This window comes from Ceratotherium simum, chromosome 2, assembly GCF_057802395.1.
Source record: "Ceratotherium simum simum isolate JZ-2026a chromosome 2, ASM5780239v1, whole genome shotgun sequence".
In the NCBI taxonomy this organism is placed as follows: Eukaryota; Metazoa; Chordata; class Mammalia; order Perissodactyla; family Rhinocerotidae; genus Ceratotherium; species Ceratotherium simum.
The window spans coordinates 48,732,179-48,753,370 of NC_141901.1; the positions used below are offsets into that span (position 1 = coordinate 48,732,179).

The window sequence follows — 21,192 nt, forward strand, 5'->3', positions numbered from 1 at the left end:
GTTTTTGCATGGAAATGGACATGGCTGAAGTGAGGAACTGAAGGGATATCTTTATGAGGCAGGTGTAGCAAGACATGGTTTTGTTTACATAAGAAAACAATGAATGGGATGTCAAGGGGTCCTAAAGGATCACTCTCTCATAGAGAGGAAGCCTTTGTTTTACCTTCTTCTTTGTCCTTGCCACATGCAGGACACCACACTGGTGCCAGAATTCTGCTTCGAGGGCTCTTTGGGGAAATTCTCTGAGAAATATTTTTGAAAATCTTTAGAATCTTATCAGTCATCCCTTCTCACTTTTAAATTTTCTCTACTATCCCACCTTAGGGAATATAGTGTCCTAATTCGAGATCAGGAACAACAGCTGACCTGGTTATGGCAGAGATTACAGGAAGGGAGAGACATCTCCATCCTACTCAGTCAGCACCTCAAGGACCTCCTCATACACAATGACGTTGACAACTGCCAGGGGCAGGGCTTCCGAGAGAGACTGGCTGAAGGACACAGGCTGGCAGAGGGCATTTTCCGCAAACTCAGCCCAGGTAAGGTGGCCACAGGCCCTGATTGCCCTGAGCCCCTCCAGGGTCCCCAGCACATAAGAGTCTCCTCACCTGCACTCGTAATGTTTTTACCAGCTGTCCTGGTTTCCACATCACACTTGGGGCCATGACAGGACGAGGACTGGCTGGGTGGGAACAGAGAGGAGAAATGCACAGGGTGGAGGTCATAGTGTTCCACATGTCTGCTTCCTCCCTGATGGACCATGGTCTTTGGGGCAGGAGGTAGCATTCACCCAGTGTTAGAGCACAGAAAGGAGGACATGACAGGAGGCAGCTTGTTAGACTGCAAAGAACCCTGGACTAAATGTGGAAGTTTCCAGGCTCCAGCCTAAGAGCTGTCTTTACTAACAGTGGGCGAGCAGTTGATTTTTATTCCTTGATATTTTTCTCCTCATCTGTAAATGGATCCAATAACCTGTTGATGGTATCTGTAATTTGTAATATTTACCAATGCACTTGAGAAAAAAGAGAGCCCCTCACTGTGTGGGGTTGGATAGGGTACTTGATTTAGTAGAACTCGGTGGTGGAAAACCTGTTTAGACCGGAAACTTTCCATAGAGAGAATTTCACTCAATAACATACAGAAGTCAACTTGGAGGGCCTATGAACTCCCCAGTTGGAGGCACGTGGGACAGGGTTGTTCTCCTCTCCTTACAGCAAGGAGGAGGTTCGATGTGAGAGTGAAGGGACATAGAGCCTGTGCCTATGGCAGGATTTGTGGCAGAGTGGAGGATACAGTTGTAGAAATCGAGATGGACGCTGGACAAGTATCCAGTGATATGGAGAACAAAAGACAATTTAAATTTTTGCACAATTTCAGGCACAGCATGCCATGATGTTGATCCATCAGATCAGAGACACACTGCCTGATGCATCAGAAATCCATGCTAGGGCAGTTCTTTAAAGACAATGATTTAGAAGTTCAGCACAATACTAACTCATACACAGAACTTTATGTGTCTATGGCCATTGAAGCCACTGTGTTGGCTTCCCACAGTGAAGTGGGAAATAGCTGACTAGACATTTCTGAATTGGTTTGCAGAAAATCCTGAAGATGAGGGGGATGAACAAGCACAAGAAACACTCACTCCCAGGTAACTGTGAATCATCAGGAGCAGTAAAGGCTGGGTAAAATATGGAGAGGGTCTCAGAAAGAACAGTAAGTGAGGTCAAGAGCATCAGAGATGCCAGATGCAAGGACAAGCACAACTGCTGATCGTGTGGATTGAATTCTCTCACCAACAATGAAATGGCCCTGTTAACTTGGGTGTCTGTTGTCTCCGTGGGGTTGTAAGTATGACCCCTTAGGTCATTTAAGCCTTTGGCCTTAGGATTTCCTGCACACACAGAAAATACCTATTCTCTCCTGTAACTGAACACCAGGATGAGATGCATATCTACTTCCTACACAGTTGTCTTAGTTCCTTGTTAGGAAGGTAACTAGCAAAGGAATTAGTAAAGAAGTAACCAGCAAAGCAAACACCAAGAAAAGAACCTAGACAAAAAAAGGAAAAATTCCTTGTCATGTGACAAGTATGAGAAAGAGGTCTAGAAGGCACAGCATCTCTGGGAGTCTACAATGCCTCAAGAGCTGTATGTTAAATTCAACATGACTCAGGTACATGGTGCTAGCCCTTGGTATGGTTCTCCATTTGTGTTTTGTGCCGTGACTGTACCATATTGGGATAGTTGAATCTCATTCGTCATCAGTGGTTATGTGGCCAGTGCACTGAGCACCTGCTGCTCTGTCTCTCTCCCACCCCACGGCAGCCACACTCTTCTCCTCAGATATGAGGATAGTTACTTCTCTTTAAGGGGACTTCCCCCTTGCTTCTGTAACCCTTCCAAGTGGTTCCCATCAAAACCAGCTAGGGCACCATGGTGTCTGATCCTGCTGGTTTAATATTCTTTCATTTTTGTCCCACCTTGCACAGCATGGAGCTGCAGGAGGTTGAAAAGAAGGAAGTCCAGCAAGACTCACAGGATCAACGTGTTTTGCCTTCTTCAATTTGCCAAGAAGTTTCTGACTGTGACCAGCCTTACAGTGACGGCAAATTCGCATTGGCTGAACAGGAAGTCTGCTCTGCTCTGGATGTAGCCTGTGAATGTTCCCATTCTAAAAGGGATGAAACTCCAACTGACCTCCCAGGTAGCCTCCAGATTCTTTGTTCCCCACAACCTGTCTAGACTAAGGAAGGTCATCTCTGAAGACAGGCCCCATAGACACATATTGGTATAAATAAGGGACAAGGGTGGATTATGAAACACAGACATCTGGTGGGTCAGGAAGGCTTCACCCCTTCCTAGTCCCGGGCCACACCTCAGTCACCTTGGTCTCAGTGCCAGGCCATTGGCCCCAGGTCAGGTGTGACAAACTCACACGTACCTCAGCAGGACATCTATAGAAGGTGTCCGTCAGACCTCCGAGAGTGGATCAAATGTCTCTTGTCAACTGCAATCATCTAATTTTTCTTTTTGTAAAATGTTTCTGGAATTTTGTGCCTGTCCAAAGACATTGGCAGACTTGCCTATATTATTAGGAGAGGTGGTTTCCCTGGTATCAGTGCTCTCAGCCCCAATCTCTGTCTTCTCTATATTGGCTTATCTTAGCTAAGCAGTCATCTGAAAACCAGGACATCAACAACTCTGTCATTGCCTCGCTTGTATGTTTCCATGAAGCAAGGCTGGGCTCTGGCAAACCTCAAACCATGAATAGCCTTTCTTTCTCTGTAGCATCAAAGATTCTTTTTGACTTGAGGGTTCATATAATTCATCCATCAGTCTAGTTTCAAGTATAAATTTCTCTACACAATCTGCAACCACAATATCTGATGGGACAGCCCAATATTGCAGCAACCCTTCTAGAAAATGGGTAGGCTAATTCCCCAGGTTCTCTGGAGAAAATGTATCATCAACTGTTTCCACAAACACAGAACACAGGATATTGAGAGAAAGTTCTGTTAGATCAGGGACAGAATTTCCTTTCAGGTGTGGAAGCAGTCCTGTCCACTTCTCACATTACTTAACCTTAGGCATCCTGAAATATGCCTGCCACAATATTCTATTCTTGCCCTGAGAATATTAATGTCCTTGTGGTCTGAGTGGTCACTGAGTTGGTCATGTGTGAAGTGTGATTTGCTTACTGTGACCTACTGTCTTTGAATTGATTTGCAGAAAATCAAAATAATCATGAGGAAGAGAATGGACAACAGCCAGTGTCCCCCAGGTAACTGAAGATTTGGGGGCTGTGAATTTCAGTGGTGACATCTGGAGACCTCAGATCCAGGGAAAAGCAGACAGTGCCGAAGATAACTATTTCAGCCATTCAGCCAACAACAACATACGCCTTCTAACAATGTTGTCTATTTTCATTGTGGTAGTTGTGTGAGTTTCCATTTCTTAATCCCGCACAAGTTTAGTAACCTAGAGTCAGTTGATGGAGATGAACTAACCAAACTCAGGGTTTCCTGCAAGCAGCTGTTCTCTCCTGTGTGGTTATAGCCAAGGGAGATGCATATCTGCTTCATGCCTGTTTGCCATCAGCATGTTGGTAATATTTGGATACATGAAAATAAACTGAAAAAAATTCATATTATATCAAAATATTGAGAAAATCGTTCTTGAAGGCAGACTATCTGAGTGTCTATAATGCCTCAAGGACTGTATTCACTTGGACACTGCATATAAATTCCAATGCAATGTATGCAAAAGGGTTGAAGCCACTGTTTTAGTTGTCTGTGTGTGCTGGAAGCTGTGACTGAAGCACACAGGGAGAGTTCAGTCTCCTCCTCCATCAGATGGCTGTGTCGCCAGTGCACTAAGCATCTGCTGCTCTCTCTCTCCCAACGCCTGGCAGCCACACTCTGCTCCTCATACACAAGGGTAGTTATTTCTCTTTTTAAGGGGAATGCCCATTTGCTTCTGTGATCCTTCCCTATGCCTCCCATGAAAACTAGCTGGGACACCATGGTGTCTGATCTTCCTGGTTTAATCATCTGTCACCTTTATCCCAACTGGCACAGTGTGGAGCTGCAGCAGGTTGAAAAGAAGGAAGTCCAACAGGAGCCACAGGATCAATGTGTTTTGAGTCCTTCAATTTGCCAAGAAGATTCTGACTGTGACCAGCCTTATAGTCATGGCAAAGTCACATTTGACGGACAGGAAGTCAGCTCAACTCTGGATGTAGCCTGTGAATGTTCCCATGCTGAAGGGGATGAAATTTCAAGTATTCTTCCAGGTAGCCTCAACACACATGTACCCCAGCTTCTCTCTAGGCTGAGGAAGGTCATCTCTGAAGACAGGCCCTATAGACACATATTGGTGTAAATAAGGGACAAGGGTGGATTATGAAACACAGACATCTGGTGGGTCAAGGAGGCTTCATCCCTTCCTAGATCCAGGTGACACCCTCTGCCACCCTGGCTCAGTGTCAGGCCATTGACCCCAAGTCAGGTGTGACAAACTCACACCCACCATGGCAGGACATCTACAGGAGGTATCTGTCAGACCTCCTATTATGGGTCAGATGTCTCTTGTCATCTTCAATGATCTAATTTTTGTTTTTGTAGAGTGTCCCTGGAGTTTCTGTGACTGTCCAAAGACATTGGCAGGCTTGCCTCTATTTCAGGAGAGGTGGTTTTCCTGGTTTCACTGCTCTCAGCCCCTGTCTCCGTCTTCTCTATGTTGGCTTATGTTAGCTAAGCATTCATCTGAAACCAGGACATAAGTAACTCTACCATTACCTTGCTTGTAGGTTTCCATGAAGCAAGGCTGGGCATCTGAAAGACCCTTGATCTGTGAATAGCCACTGTTTCTGTGTAACACAAAGATTCTTTGTGATATGACAGTTGGCACAACGCATCCATCAGCTCCTGTCAAGTATAAATTTCTGTAAACCATCAACAACCACAAAATCTCATGGGTAAAGGAATATTGCAGAAATGTTTCTAGAAAATAGCTAGGCTAATTACCCAGTGTCTCTGGTGAAAATATATTATTAACTGCACAGACTCAGAACACAGATGTTGGGAGAAAGTTGTGTCAGATCAGGGACAGAATTTCCCCAGTGGGTGTGGAAGCAGTTCTGTCTACTTCTCACAAGACTTAACCTTAAGTGTCCTGGAATATTCCTGACAGAGTATTATGTCTTGCACTCCTTGTGGTCTGAGTGGTCACTGAGTTGGTCACGTGTGAAGTGTGATTTTCTTAGTGTGACCTCCTCCTCTGAATTTATTTACAGAAAATCAAAATGATCACGAGGAAGAGGATCAACAAGAGCCAATGACCCCTGGGTAACTATGAAGATTTGTGGTCTGTGAATTTATAGGTTGACTTCTGGAGACCTCACATCCAGGGAAAAACAGAAAGTGCTGAAGATAACTATTTCAGCCATTCAGCCAACAGTAAAATATCTCTTCTAACAACGTTGTCTGTTTTCATTGAGATAGTCGTGTAGGTTTCCATTTCTTAATCCCTGGCAAGGTTAGTAACCTAGAGTCAGTTGACGGAGGTGAACTAACCAAACTCAGGAATTCCTGTAATCAGCTGTTCTCTCCTGTGTGGTTAAAACCAGGGGGAGATGCATATCCACTTTGTGCCTGTTTGGCGTCACCATGTTGCCAACATTTGAATGTATGAGAATAAACTGAAAAAAAATTCATATTATATCAAAATATTGAGAAAATGGTTCTTGAAAGTAGAGTATCTGAGAGTCTCTGACACCTCAAGGGCTGTGTTCACTTCCACACCTCATATAAAATCCAATGCAATGTATGCAAAAGGGTTGAAGCCACTGTTTGAGTCCTCTGTGTGTGCTGGGAGTCATGACTGTAGCACACAGGGAGAGTGCAGCCTCCATCATTAGTTGGTTATGTGGCCAGTAACTGAGCATCTGCTGCTCTCTGTCTCCCCCACCCCCTACCTCTCTCTCTCTCTCTGTTAAACTATGGCAGCCACACTTTGCTCCTCATATAGGAGGATAGACTTTTCCTCTCAAGGCGTCTGCCACTTTGCTTCTGTGACCACTTTCTTCACCTGCCATCAAAATCAGGTAGGATGCCATGGTGTCTGATTCTCTTAGTTTAATCTTCTGTCATCCTCTTCCTCCTGGCACAGCATGGAGCTGCAGAAATTTGAAAAGAAAGAAATGCTGCAGGACTCACAGGATGAATGTGCTTTGCCCTCTTCCATTTGCCAAGAAGAGCCTGACTGTGACCAGCCTTACAGTGAGGGCAAATTGACATTGGATGAACAGGAAGGTGGCTCTGCTCTGGATGTAGGCAGTGAACACTTCCATTCTAATGGTGATGAAATTCCAACTCGTCTCCCAGGTAGCCTCCATAGTCTTTGCTCCCCACAAGCTGTCTAGACTGTGAGATTTAATCCCCATAAGCAGATCCTATATTTACATACTGGTTTGAAAGGCTCTCGGATTGAGTTTGAAATAAGACAGTCCAAGAATCAGTGAAATTCGCTCAAATTCTAGTCTAGACCACACCTCTATCATGTTTGTCCCACTGGCCAATCACTGGACCCAAGGTGGTCCTGTCAGACACATGTAACTCTACAGCATAGAAGGTGACTTTCAGACCTCCTAATTTTGAATAAATCTCTTATCTCGCATGTAATGCTCTAATTTTTTTCCTGAGCAGTGTCCCGTGAGTTTTGATGCCTGACTAAGGCTACTGGCAGCCTTAGCTCTACCTTCAGAGATTTCACTACCCTGGTTCACTTCTCTCAACCTGGAGTCTATCTCCTTTGATTTATCTTATCTCATCTCAGGAGTCATCTGAGTAGCAGAACATAAGCACCACCGACACTTCTTAGCTTTCCCTGAACAAGACAGGGCCCTAGAACTTCCCTACGCCATGAATGGCCACTCTTTCTCTACAGCATTGAAGCTTCTTTTGATTTGATGGTGTGTAGATTCCACTCATCAGTCTCATCTCGGTGTATAATTCCTCTAAACCATGAACAGCTTTTCAGATAGACAAAGCATGACTATTGCAGCAACCCTCTAGGAAGCAGCTAGGTAGTTCCCTAGGATCTCTGAATAAAAGGATATGTTGAAGTGTTTGCACAGACCCAGGACATATAGTACTATGATGATGACCTATCATATCAGGGAGATTTGTCCAATGGCTCAAGAAAGCCAACCAGTGACTTCTTACAAGGCCCTACCTAATACTTCCTGGAATATTTCTCTCACAATAGCCTGTTATTACACTCCATATATTTATGTCCCTGTGCTGGGACTGGACACAGGATTGGGCATTTGTGAAGGAGGGTCTGCTTAATGTAACCGTCCTCCTAATTTATTGGCAGAAAACCAAAATGATCACGAGGAGGTGAAAGGACAAGAGCCAGTTGCCCCCAGGTAATTCTGAATAATTGTGAGATGTTCATCCAATGGTGATATCTGCAGACCTCAGTTCCAGGGAAAAGCAGAAAGTGATGAACATTACTATACTATGTATTCTGCCGACCATCAATTACCCTTTTTCATAATGTTTTCTGGTTCATTGTGGTACTTGTGTTGTTCCCATTTCTGACTAACTTCTCAAGTTTAGTATCACACAGTCAGTTGACCCAGGTGAACTAAGAAGTCACAGGGATTTTCTGCACTCACGTGTTCTCTCCTGTGTGGTTTACAGAGTGAGATGGGATACCATATTGCATGTACATCATAGCAAGGAATGTAAGTGGACAAAAATATTATTATATCATGCCACAATATGGAGAGAAATGCCTTGCTGGCATGAGATTTATGGGATACTAGAGTGTCCCCAAAGCTGTATGTACTTGGCCACTACATCTAAAATTCAATGCAATTTAAATGAAAGAGTGAAAGCCACAGTTATGTGACTCTGTATGTTGTGTCATGACTGAACCGTACAGAGAAAATGCAGTCTCCTTCCTCATCAGCTTGTTATTTGGCCGGTGTACTGAACACCTACTGTCCTTTCTGTGTCCTGCCCTTGTGACAAACATACTGTGTCCCACAACAAAGGAGAGGAGAGTTTTTCCCTCTTTAATGGGTCAGCCTCTTTGCTTTCTTGAGCACTCCCTATGCCTTCCATCAAAACCAAATAAGACTCTATGATATCCGATCCCTCTTGGGTTAATCATGGGTCCTCCCTATGCCACCAGGCTCTGCAGAGAGCTGCCACAGGAGGTAGAGGATGACCTACCACAGGACCCACTGGATGAATATTATTTGAATTCTTCAGATCTTCCCGGCCTGTCCAACTCTTACTCTCCTTATAGGAGTGCTGCGACATTCTCATTTGAGGAATTGGCAGTCTACTCTGCTCTAGATAGAACTAGTGATGACTCTATTGTCAATGTGATAACGCCAACTGGACTCCGAGGTAGACCCCATATATTTGTAATCCATACCTCTGGCTGTGCTGAGAGCTGTCAGCCCTGTGTGCAAGCCCTATAGAGACATAGTGAGGTGACTCAGGCTCTGGGATTGGGTTTTCAACACAGACAATAGGTGGGTCAGGAAGCTTTGCTGACTTCCTAGTCCCAGGACATGCCCATGTCACCTTGGCCCCACTCTCAGGTTATTGGACCCAAGGGAGGCGTGACAACTTCAACTTACGTCTGCAGCACGAGCATAGAAAGTGTCTGTCAGACCTCCTAATTTGGATGAAATGTCTCTTCTCACCTTTGATGCTCTAAGTTTCATGCCTGAATCATGTCCCTTAAGATTCTATGCCTGCCAGGCAATTGGCATCCTTGTCTGCATATTCATCAAAGATGTAACCCAGGCTTCACTATTCTTACCCCCATTCTCTACCTCCTTTAGGTTGGCTTGTCTTCCTAAGCAGTCACCTGAAAACCAACCATAAACACATCTATCATTACCTTCCTTGCATGTTTCCCTGAAGCCAAGCTGTGCCTTGGCCTTCTCACACCTCATGAATGGCCAAGGTTTCTGTGTAGCAGCAAAGATTCATTTTCATTTGAGGGTTTGTAGGTGCATTCCATCTGTTCAGCCTCAGTGTATACATTCCTCTAAATCATCAACAACCAGGGTATCTGATGAGTGAAGGCTGGATATTGTTTTAATTCTTTTAGAATGCAGGTAGGCTGGTTCCCCAGAATCTGTAAGAGAATGATATATTTATATTTAAGTGTTTGAGCAGACTCAAGACAGAGGATATTGTGATGATGATCTCCTAGATAAGGTAAATTTTGCCCAATAGCTCAGGACAGAAAACCAAGCCAGTAATCACAATACAATATCTGAGGCCTCCTGAAATATTCTTCTCACTAAACCTATTCTAACACTGAGGATATTTGTGTCCTTGTGCTTGGGTTGGACCCTGAATTATTATTGTACAAAGCGGGATCTGCTCAATGTGACTGGCTCTGTCGGGATTTATTTATAGAAAAACATACTGGTCTTGAGGAGGAGGAAGACCAAGTCTGCATATGTTCCAGGGAACTCTGAAGAATCGTGGTTCTTCATTCAAAGGTGACATCTGGTGATCTCAGATCTAGGGAAATCAGAAAAGACTGAATATACCTATTTAACGCACTCAGACAACCACAAAGTGTCCCTTCAACAATGGTGTTTGTTTTCACTGTGGTACGTGTACAGGCCCCTTTATTGATCCCTCTCCCATGCAGTAACCTGCCATTGTTGCGGGTGAAGGAATCACTCACAAGATTTCTCTCCTGTTCTCTCCTTTCTATTACAACCGCAAATGACACATACCTGCCTCTGCCTGTTTCGCATTACCATGTGGGCAGGTATTTCATGGCAAGGAAAGTGACTAGAAAAAAAATTTCTATTATGTCTCAGTTTTTGGAGAATTAGGGCTTGAAAGTACCGAGTTTCTAGAGGTCTACAATACTGCCAGAGCCTGTGTCCACTTGGCTGCTACATGTAGATTTCAATAAAATTTATGCAAAAGTGTTGATGCCACCTTTGTGGTTTTCTGAGTGCAATGTGTGTCCTGACTGTTCTGTATGGGGGAGTTCAGTCTTCTTCCTCGGGAGCTCATTTTCTGGTCAAAGCTCTGAGCACCTCCTGCTCTCTCTCTCTCTCCCCCCTCATCCCATTGTAACCATCTCTGGCCCCAGATAGAGGAGGATTCTTTTATCTCCCTTGATGGGGACTTCCCACTTGTTTTCTGTGACCAGACCCTTATCCCTCCCAACAAAACCAGCTTTAGGACTCTGTGTTTACTAATCCCTCTTGTTTAATCATCAGTCCTCCCAACTCCATCAGGCTTAGCAAGAAGCTTACAGTGGTAGAAGAGAATGAAGTCCCACATACTCACTGGATGAATGTTATTTGGCTCGTTCAATTGGCCAGGACCTGTCAGCCTCCTGTAGGCTGTACAGAAGTGCCTTATTATTAATTGATGAACAGGAAGTCTTCTCAGCTCTGGATATACACAGTGAGTGCTCTCCTTGTAAAGGGCATAGAGCTACTAGTGGGTCCCAGGTGGCCTCTATGTTCCTTGTCTCCAACAACCTATATAGGCTGAAAGATGCAAACAGGCCCTGAAGACTCATCTTGGTGTGAACTGTGCTCTAGGATTTAATTTTAAAAAGGCATCATGTGGGTCAGACAGCTTTCTTATTGTCCCAGGCTACTCTCCTGTCACCGCGTCCCTGTTACAAGTGTAGGCTGCTGTTATCAAGTCAGGCTAGAGAGGGGAAATGGAGGGATACTGGCAACATCTCAGCCATCACTATCTCACCTGGAGAAGAGGCCTATGTAACAGGCCTCTTTTCATCAAGACAAGACTTATGCTCATGAATAATGTTGTTACTTGTATTTCTTGAGTAGTTTCTTATAAACTCTCTGGTTTTCCTCACCAGTTTGCAGTCTGCTCCATATTTGCAACATCTGTTATGCTGGTCCCGAGCTCAAGGTTTTTCCCCTGAGTGCCCACCCCGCTCTGAAGCATTTAGAGACCAGATCCTGAGCTCCGAATCCCGCCTGTGTCCGTGGTTTCAGTGAAGCCAAAGCTCTGGCTCTGGTTTCCCATCCTCCACAAATGGCCCCGGTTTTCGCCTCTGTGCAGCACCAGTGATTTCTCCCATGTGTGGGTTATAGTTTCAACCATGTGTCTAGTCTCATTGGTGTCATCTCATGTAAACTATCAACAGCCTGTGCACCTGGTGGGGGTGCTGTCCTAATTGATGACCAAGGCACAGCGGTTGCTCTCTCCATAAATCCAGAAAAGTCCTTTCTGGTGAGTGAGAGCCCCTTGAGGCAGCAGTTTCATAGGAGGTGCAGATTAAAACCCAATTTTCACTTCTTCTCACTCAGGTTAGTCTTTGGACTTCTCTTGTGGGAGAAGCAGTTGGATTGTTAGGAGGCTTTACTCATCTAATCATCTTGTAGGAAGATCAAGAAACTCTATGATGTACCTTCCTATATCTGACTATTTTATAGTGAAATTGGCCATGAACAATTTTGTTCCTCAACCTTTTTTGGTCAGTAAATGCCTTTTCATGGTGGGACCATCCTCTTTCCTGTTTCTCATTCATCGCCAGGGTACAAAGAAACAGAGGCTTCCTCAGGATCCCAGCAATTCACAAAACAGAAATGAAGCGCAGCTCTTTTGAGTCTGTTGTCTGCCATTCCTGTACCGAGTGAGCTCTGTGTACGCTATACCCCGTTCAGTCCTCACAGGGACCTCGCAAGTAGGTGTGCTTCTCAGTTAGAGCCGAGGGTGCTGAGGCTCAGCAAGGTCACTTCACTTGCCCAGGACACCTGGCCAGTGCACAGTGAGACATGGGCCCTCGTCGGCCTGCCTCCTCGGCTCAAGCTCTGTCCACTGCTCTCCATACTTGGAGTGTCATGGACTCAGCGGGGGTGGTGCTCACCCTTTCTTTCCTCTTTGCTTTGTACCAAATTATTTGAAATAATTTTAAACATAAACAGAAAAGTCATAAGATTGGTCTGGAGAACTCCTGTGGCCCCTCGCACAGATCTGCCAACTCTAATCTCTCAGGGCACTTTGTTGTGTGAGCAGAGCCTTGGCTCCCCCCGCCCCTCCAGGTGTAGCCACAGCTCCATGAGGCTCTCTCTCAATGAAAAATCAGTCAGGGGCTGGAGGTCTGCGTTTCCACCACCCCCTGCCCCCAGGGGTTTCCTTCTCTCACTCAGGGTTGTCCTTGTAAAGCTGTACAGACAGATCTTGATTCCCATGAGGAGGATGGCAAATGCTCAGACACAAGTCTCAGAAATGAGATGTGAGTGATATGGCCTGGCATTCCTAGGCCATCATTCAAAATTGGCCAGAGGAGGCCAAATTTCCCCACACAGAGGGGCTGGTATGAAGGTGCGGAACGTCTAAATTATAATGGAACTGTCCTGTGTGTGGGTTTGCATACGACAAGATGTGAACAGTGTGTACAAGACCAGTGAGCAGGTCCAGAGACTGTCTGCTCCCCCCATCCTCTCTGTACAGGGAAAACCCCTGTAGAAATGGTGTAAACACAACCAAATCATAACTTGATCTTTTATTGAGGGCTTTTCCCCACCTGCCAGGCTAATAACATGGGGTGGCACTTCAGAAGTTTGATAAAATGTTTTCCCCTTTCTCCTGCAAATGCAAAGAATATTCAAAGCATAGTTTTCATAAAGGCCAGTACTTGGGAAAAAAGGGATATAACAACACGATGAAATTAAGCAGTGATAATTAAAACCTGATCCAAAGACCTTGATTCAAAATAACATTTGAGAATGGGGAGACTGGGTTTTGACAATTCTTTTGCCAACCAGATTTGTTAATTTAAGAGGTTTACACTTTAGCCCAACATGAATTATCATAAAATCTTATTAAATGTCCTAAACCATGATGATCAATGAATAATAAACTGTGCATCGAGGAAATATGGAACACACCAGCACGAGAGAAGAGCACGTGGAAAAGACCTGGAAGCTAGAAGGGCACCTGGTGCGGGGCTGGGGTCAGGGAGGGGCAGCCTGACTCTGGAGGATCTGTATAACGGGGCTGTGGGGAGTGATGGTGGAGACGAAAGAGGGGCCGGAGGACAGAAGGCCTGGAAAGGCAGGTGAGGAGTGGGGAGTGTGTGAAGTGAGAGGGGAGAGAAAGTTCTCACGGCAGAGTAGGCATGTTTTGAAACAGGATTTGGGGTAATATGGAGGGTGGGACATTTGATAGTGCAGAGAGGACAGAACCAGAGACAGCAGTTAGAAGGGGGTTGGATAAGTCAATGACAAGAGTCAGATACAGTATGCTATCTGGAAGACTAAATGGTGACAGAAACATGAAAGATATTTTTAAGAAACAGTTAAACAAACCTTGGTGAGAATGAGGATGTGTAGAGGGGAGCCCACAGCAGTGTGGAGCAGGCCCTGAGGGCCACGACTCTGCCTGAGCTCGACCTGGACTGGCATGGGGCTATCGGAAGTCTTTGGTTAGCCCACTTGCGCATGAGATGTTTTCATCTCACAGTAGAAATATAAACATGTTTGATTAGGGAGTACTGCCCAGACCCTGGACTACTGTGTAATGTAAGGATTGTGTACTGCATTTCCTCCCTAAAGAACCACAAAGCATGGTTCTGTAGCAGTCCTGCCCCTAAGTTTCCAATAATAGACTTGGACCTCTACTAATTATTATTATTATTATTATCGACAGTTGCTAGTCACTCCCCCTCCCGCCCCAAGTTGCAATAGAATATATATATGTGGGTGAGTGGAGGGGCAGTCAGATGTTACACACAACAGGAAGTAAGTCACAGTAAAATCATGAATAACAGTGCATCCTGTTGGCTGTGGTTTTATTTTCAGGGTTTGGAAGCATCCATAGGAAGGAAGAACCCTCCCAAGTTGGAAGGTGATGTTCTGGAGGGCTCAGCTGCCAGCAAGTGGGAGTGTCAAGTCACCAACCCCATTAATAACTTGAGTGCCCTGAAATGGAGGATTCTCAGAAGAAAAGTACAGCTCAGCAAGTGGAGACTAGCGTCCAGATTCCCTGGCCTTCAAGCTTAGGGTCCAGAGGTAATCACATCTGTGGGTCTTAGATGCACTTATTCCTGCTTACTCTCTATCTAAGATTAGAGCTCAGTCTCCCACTCATTTTTCTCTTCCTCAGTTGTTCACTTCAACAGCTGATGCTACCTCTGTCTGGTCTTACCTCTGTTTTCCACGAGGGGCTGCCACCCTGCTGGGCTGTTCCATGTTCATCTCCTGTTTGCACTCTGAACTCCGCTGTGTTCTCGCTGCTGCTGTCCTGATATTCCCTCTCGCCTTTCCTCTTAGCCACGGGAAAGCCTGGTCCCACGGTCCTCCTCTTCACCAGAGCATCATTTAAGCCACTGAACACATGGCACTTTGCCTGAAATCACACACTTTCTTGGCTTTGCCTTCCCTTCCCAGCTTCCCCAACTCCACTGCCTCTTTCTACCAGGTGCATTTTCCTAATGAATCAGTTGCACATGGATCCTCCTCCTGGGTCTTTTAGGGAATCTGACCTAGAACAACCCTTAACCCTGGATTTGTCCATGTGAGAAGATAAGAACTTTTAACACTAAGGGGAAAGAGCCCAGATTACAAAAACTAAATGAGAACCTAGGTCACAGGTGGGAGTGCTGGACTGGCCTGGAGTCAGGATTCTCCTCAGCCTCAGATGTGCAGGCCTCTGGTCATCTGCATGGGGCTTCCAGGGACTCAGTGTCCCCACCTCAGGGACTCATTGGAGCTGGCTTTACGTGGAGGACAGTAGAGGACACCCTAAAGTGACATTGGCCAAAAATAGATGTAGATGCCAGGTTTCCAAAATGCAAAGAGCATGAGGTGCTTTGGTATTCAGACCTCTCCCCTTTTCACTCCATTACCACTTCTACATGTTCAGTGAAGAATCTAGAGAAATGAACTGAGTTGAATGTGAGGTCAGAGCATCTAGCAGAGCATTATAGCAAAATAACTTGAGGCCAGCTTTGTGAAGACCCAGGGAGATACACAAGAATACAAGACAAGTCCAATTGAGAAGGACAGTGATTTATCTCAGATTGTCAGAAGGAAGATCAAAATCTTTAGGGCCAGTGGGAAAGAAGTTCATGGTGGAAGAAACGAGGAGAAACAAAAAGAATGGTGTGAAATAGAGGAGGTCTAGTGAGTAGTTCTAAATCATGCTCTCATTAAATAAACACAAGTGAGTTCTGAACTGACAGGAATGCCTTGACCCAATACCTGGAAATTCTGAAGTAAATGTTCTGGGGTGGGGTTTGGGTATCAGTATTTTTAAAAAGCTCCCACTAAGATGCAGCTAGAAATTAAAAGACTATGAATCTAGTAGAATCTCAGTCACCAGTATAAAGTGTCCCATGTGTGTGATTACTTCATAGAAAAGCTGAATATCAGCCATGGATGGAATTAGCATTCCTCTCTCAACAAAACTCTTTGTACGGCCTGGAGAAAACAGAAGAGAAAAAAAGATAGATGGATGGGTTAGACATATGCTCTCTCTATTTGGATCCAAGTTTCTCACAATTTTTATAGGACAACATACCGTTAAGATACAAATATTTTATAGAAACCCAGTGTACAAAAAATAATACCTCCTGTTATTACAAGTAATGGCAGTGTGCTCTTTCTCTTCTACTTTAAAATGAAACCTGCAGTTCACTCTTTACTAAATAGATTTCACAGCCCACTAGTTGGTTCAGAATGCAGATTGAAAAATTATTTTTTATCAAATTTTGTCCTTATGCAAATTCCCAATAAAGAATCTTAGGTCTCATTCTCCTATGTTTGTCCTTTTTCATGCCCTTCTTTACCCTAGCGTACAATATGAAGAGAGACCCTTTCCTTAGGGAGATGTTTGGGAAAAAAGTGAGGAGAATCTAGTATGACTAAAACTAATGGTTTCCCACTTTCACTTGCGAGTTTGGGGGTCACCTATTGAGACTATTTCTGGAAATGCCCTGAGGTGTATCCTGGCCTGAAATCACCTTCAGAGAATGTTAGTGTCCATGGGATGAAAATAAGTGGGGCCATGGTTACACTCCCTGCTCTCTTTTTGCTAATTCCATTTTGAGTTTCTTCCTTTGTGGGTCTTTCTTCAGCCCCTTTGGAGCAGGATTTCTGTGTAAAGCATTATTCCTGTCCAGCCAAGGTGACCCAACAGCCTCTACTGCCTGTTGACACCTCCAGATGGGAGCCTCTCCTCTTCTTTTCCCCAAATGTACACAAATGGCCAGGGTTCTAGTTCCAGGGTTGTCAATAACAGGTCTCGAGTTAGTCCTCAGCCCCTTGGGACCGCAGCTCCTCACCTGTAAAAGGTGCAACTGAATTTGGATCTATTCTGAGGTCCCTGTAGCTCTCACATTCTAGGACTCTTATACCATAGCCTGCCCCTCATCCTCAGAGGACTGAGACATAGTGTTAAGGAGGGTGTGTTTCTCTGCTAAGAGTCCTCTCCTTCGGACAGCAGTGTGTTTTGGAATGTGTCAGTGGATGCTAAGGACATCCTTCCCCAGGAGGTGTGAGAAAGCCATCACCTGCTCCAGATGAAGGGGATTCAGGAGTGAAATGACTGCTGAGGAAATGGTGGTGGGGATCCGGCTATGTCTCTGCAGCAACTTTGAGCTGGGCTATCACCGGGTTCCTGATGGGTTGAGGACAGGGGTCCCCAGATCCTGCACCACAGACTGGATATAAGTTGAGGGAGGTTTTCTTCTAACCTGTAGGTCTCACTTTCCCCTTCAGCCAGCCTGAGGCTCCCTCCTTCAGCTCCTCCTCTCAATAGGAGCTCAGCTTGCTCCTGGCCTCTGTCACCACATAGCCATCCCTCCAGGCTCAGCTATAGGCAGCACCTGACAAAGTCTCACATTGCATTTTTTTTCTCTCTCTCTCACATACCAAGTACTTCTTGAAGTAAGAAAAGATATTGTTGATTTGAAAGAAACCACCTCATAAAAAGTAACTTTTCCACTTGATGAAAACATCTAAAACAGCAAATCAAGTTAAAGCCCAAATATAACACTGGAGGATCCTTTGCAAAGAATCACCATCTCAAGTACAAACCACTCTCCAGGATTTTTACTCCAAAAGCCTGGTTTGATGGGAGAAATCCCAGCCCTTCAGCCTCCAATTGTGATAAATCTCTAAGGAGACCAATGCCTAGATCCACACAATCTCTAGAAACCTTAACCCTTGCTCCTCTCAGTTCCCATCCTATACATCACCACAATCAGGAGCCACCAGATAAAGATAACATGTCAAACCAGACATTCTTTGCCAGGTGTAGGACTGTGCCAGGAGTAGACAGCAACTCCAAAAGCCTGGTTTTATGGGAGAAATCCCAGCCCTTCAGCCTCCAATTGTGATAAATCTCTAAGGAGACCAGTGCCTAGATCCACACAATCTCTAGAGACCTTAACCCTTGCTCCTCTCAGTTCCCATCCTTTACATCACCACAATCAGGAGGAACCAGATAAAGACAACATGTCAAACCAGACATTCTTTGCCAGGTGTAGGACTGTGCCAGGAGTAGACAGCACTAACTCTGCTGTTTTCTGGTTGAGAATATTTAGCCTGAATTTCATCATGAGGTCTTTATCAGGCAACTGCAGAATTTAGACCATTGAACAAGACAACTGGCCTATCTTTCTTCAAACAGTCAATGTGACCACAAATAAGACAACAAAAAGCAGAAGAGATAGTTTGGGTTCCAAAGGACTAAAAAAATTATGTTACTGTATTTCTTTAGTCCTTGTGAACCAAAACCATCTCCTGACCTTTCTGTGGTTGTCTGTGGTGGTGGTGACGTTGCCTTGTTTGGAGAGGACAGGTCAGTCGTCTGGCTCAATGGTCTACATTCTGAAGTTGTCTGATCACTTCCTCATGATTAAATTCAGGCTCATCCTTTTACCAAGAACACTATACAGTTAATGCTGTGTACTTCCTAGTGCAGCCCACCTGGAGACCTAGAATGTCCAGTTTACCCAACATCGTTACTATGAGAACAACACTGGTCACTTTGTTGTGGAGGGGCCTACAAGATCTGTTCATGTAAAAACATATTTTTTTCTTTGTATAATTACTAATTTGGTGAGTGGACTTTGAGAGTGTATGAATATCTTTTAATGATTTTCTTTTACCATCCATTCATGATCCATGCGTTAATGATCATATTCGTGTCTGTACATTGGGAATTTTCTAATTTTATCATTCCTATATACTTGTAGTTGCTGGGATTGTGCTGTGGAAAGGAACATTCCCTCCCCCTACCATGTCATTAAAATTTCTGTGTTGACTATCACTGTGGACTTGTGAATTTTTTACACTCAATGCTATAATCCAGTATACTCATGATTGGTTTTGGGGGATATGGATACAAATTAATACATATATTCTTATTTCTCCTGTTCATATTTATGTGCTAAAAATTCCCATGTAAATAAAATTTCCTCAGTCATCTCTTGCTGGGTGGAGTTCATCCTTAAATGACTCCTCACAATGGAATCAGGACTCCCTGAGTGGTGCATATTTAATACTCTTGTTCTGCTGCCTGGATACCTGGATGGCTTGGCTGAATATAAAGTATTTGTCCACAATGACTCTCTGAGTCATTGAGTTTTGAAAAAATATTGTCTTGCTTTGTATGTTCTGTTGAGACATAGAATGTAAATTGATTTTCTCTCCATTGTAGGTGAATTGGCATTTTGTGGGGTGGGGGCAGGTCTGGAGCTTCCAAGGAATTCATTTTCTTTTTCTTTAAAATCTATTAGTTCTAAGAGGATAGGTCTTAGAGTTGACCATTCCAGTTCTATTCCTCCCTGATCCTTTCCAATTATCTTTTATTCATTTTTTCTGTTTGATGCCTTCACTTCTGGATCAATGTCTCCTATAATTTTGGACAAATATGTTGCCCTTATGAACCTTGTCATTTACCCTCTTTTTCAGACAATTTTCTTTTTCTTCAATTTTTTCCTAAGTTCTGCCAATTCTAACTTCTCATTTCCTGTTTCTTGTCCACTTCTCTTTTGAGTTGCACATTTCTAATATGGAGTTTTGGGTTTTTGTGCATCCACAAATTCTTTGTTAGGAACATTTAATTCAGATAGGAATGTCATTTTACAGTTTTCCTATGATTCATGATTGATTTTGAGGGGGTATTGTTTCATGAGCTGAAATCTTTGACTCTGTTTCTGTTTTTTTTTTTTGTTTTTTTTTGTTTTTGTCTGTCATCTTGGAAATCACATCTGCTATGTGATTTTAACATTACCATGCCCAGATTTACCTGAAGGAGAAACACAAGATCTATGTAGGAACAGATGAGTGCTTTGAGAGGCTTAGTCAATTTCTTAGGTCTGGATCTCTCTCATGGGTGAAATTCTTCTAGTAGATGTAAGGTTTGGGGATAGCCATGGTGTGTCTTCTGATTCGGGGGTTCTATTTTCTTTCAGCAGGATCTTTAACTTCTACCAGTTGCTTCATTCTTTTCTTCACCACAAGCCTCCAAAGACACTACCTTCATCCAGGTCTCCCCCTGTCCCCTGCAATTTTGCCTCACCAAGATTGTTACTTCTCCTCCTCTGCACTGCAGAATCCCTTCCTTTCGGTTCCCAAGCAGCCAGAGCTGTGGTCGCCCAGGTCTCAAGCCTGCTCTGAGTTTATCACATTTTCTATTGTGGCGAATTTCCCTGTGTTCCCTCCTGAGCAGGCCCTCCCTGCTGTCCTCTCCTCTATGTGCATGGTCTTTCCTGATCCCTCTACTGCTGTGTGGCTCCTAGACCTGACTCAATAGAAACCAATGGGAGTCCACAGTGTTCTCTGGCCCCTGGTGGTTTGGGGGCAGGGTTATGAGTCCTGTTCTAATATGATCTGCCCCCGATTCCTGGCGCAGAGCTCCTGAAACCCTTGAAATTTCCTAAGTGATAAGAACAGTAGGAGTGTCCATCTCTTGTTCTAATAGTTGTTCTTTAACTCAGGGCTCATAAGATTCTTGTGAATTCCTAAGTGATAAAAGCACTAAGAGCAGCTTTTGCTCTGTTGAGGTGACTCTGGGTAGGCCCCTGAATGGTTCCCCTGGATGGGGGCTGGTCACCACAAAGACCAGGCCATAATTAGAAGCTTGGATTTTCAGCCCCACACCCCACCCTCCAGAGAGGGGAGAAGGGCTGAAAATGGACTTAATAATTGATCATGACTTAATAATAGAAGCTTCTATAAAATCCCAGTAGCAGGGGCTTTGAAGAGCTTCCAGGTTGATGTACACATCCACACTGGCATGGTGACGCACCCCAACTCCACAAAGACAGAAGCTCCTGCACTCGGGACCCTTACAGACCTCACCCAATGTATGTCTGCATCTAGCCATTCATCGATTAATTGAACCTATGGAGGGAGTTGTAGGGAATTCCGATTTGTAGCCAAGTCAGACAGAAGGTGTGGGGAGCCTGGGGACCTACTAACTGCCGATGGCATCTGAAGCGGGATGGGAACACTCTTGTGCGACTGAGCCCTTAACCTGTGGGATCTGACACTATCTCGTGGTAGATAGTTTCAGAATTGAGTTAAATTGTGAGACACATAGCTAGTGTCGTGGAAAATTGCCTCGTGTGGGGAAAACATCCACATATTTGGTGACCAGAAGTGTCAGAAGTGAAGTGTTTTGTATGAGGAATC

At 44.4% G+C, this 21,192-nt stretch overlaps 1 protein-coding gene across 1 annotated transcript in view; it reads left to right on the forward strand.

Moving 5' to 3' along the window:
- Window positions 1-7,206, forward strand: part of LOC147918006 (NBPF family member NBPF6-like) — a 44,135-nt gene extending 36,929 nt beyond the window's left edge. The window contains exons 7-13 of the mRNA XM_087417839.1: window positions 325-539; window positions 1,600-1,651; window positions 2,492-2,706; window positions 3,732-3,783; window positions 4,580-4,794; window positions 5,797-5,848; window positions 6,672-7,206. Of these exons, the coding sequence (XP_087273965.1) occupies window positions 325-539; window positions 1,600-1,651; window positions 2,492-2,706; window positions 3,732-3,783; window positions 4,580-4,794; window positions 5,797-5,848; window positions 6,672-6,924 (1,054 nt within the window). The 3' untranslated portion in view covers window positions 6,925-7,206. The remainder of the gene's footprint in view (window positions 1-324; window positions 540-1,599; window positions 1,652-2,491; window positions 2,707-3,731; window positions 3,784-4,579; window positions 4,795-5,796; window positions 5,849-6,671) is intronic.
- The last annotated feature ends 13,986 nt before the right edge of the window (window positions 7,207-21,192 follow it).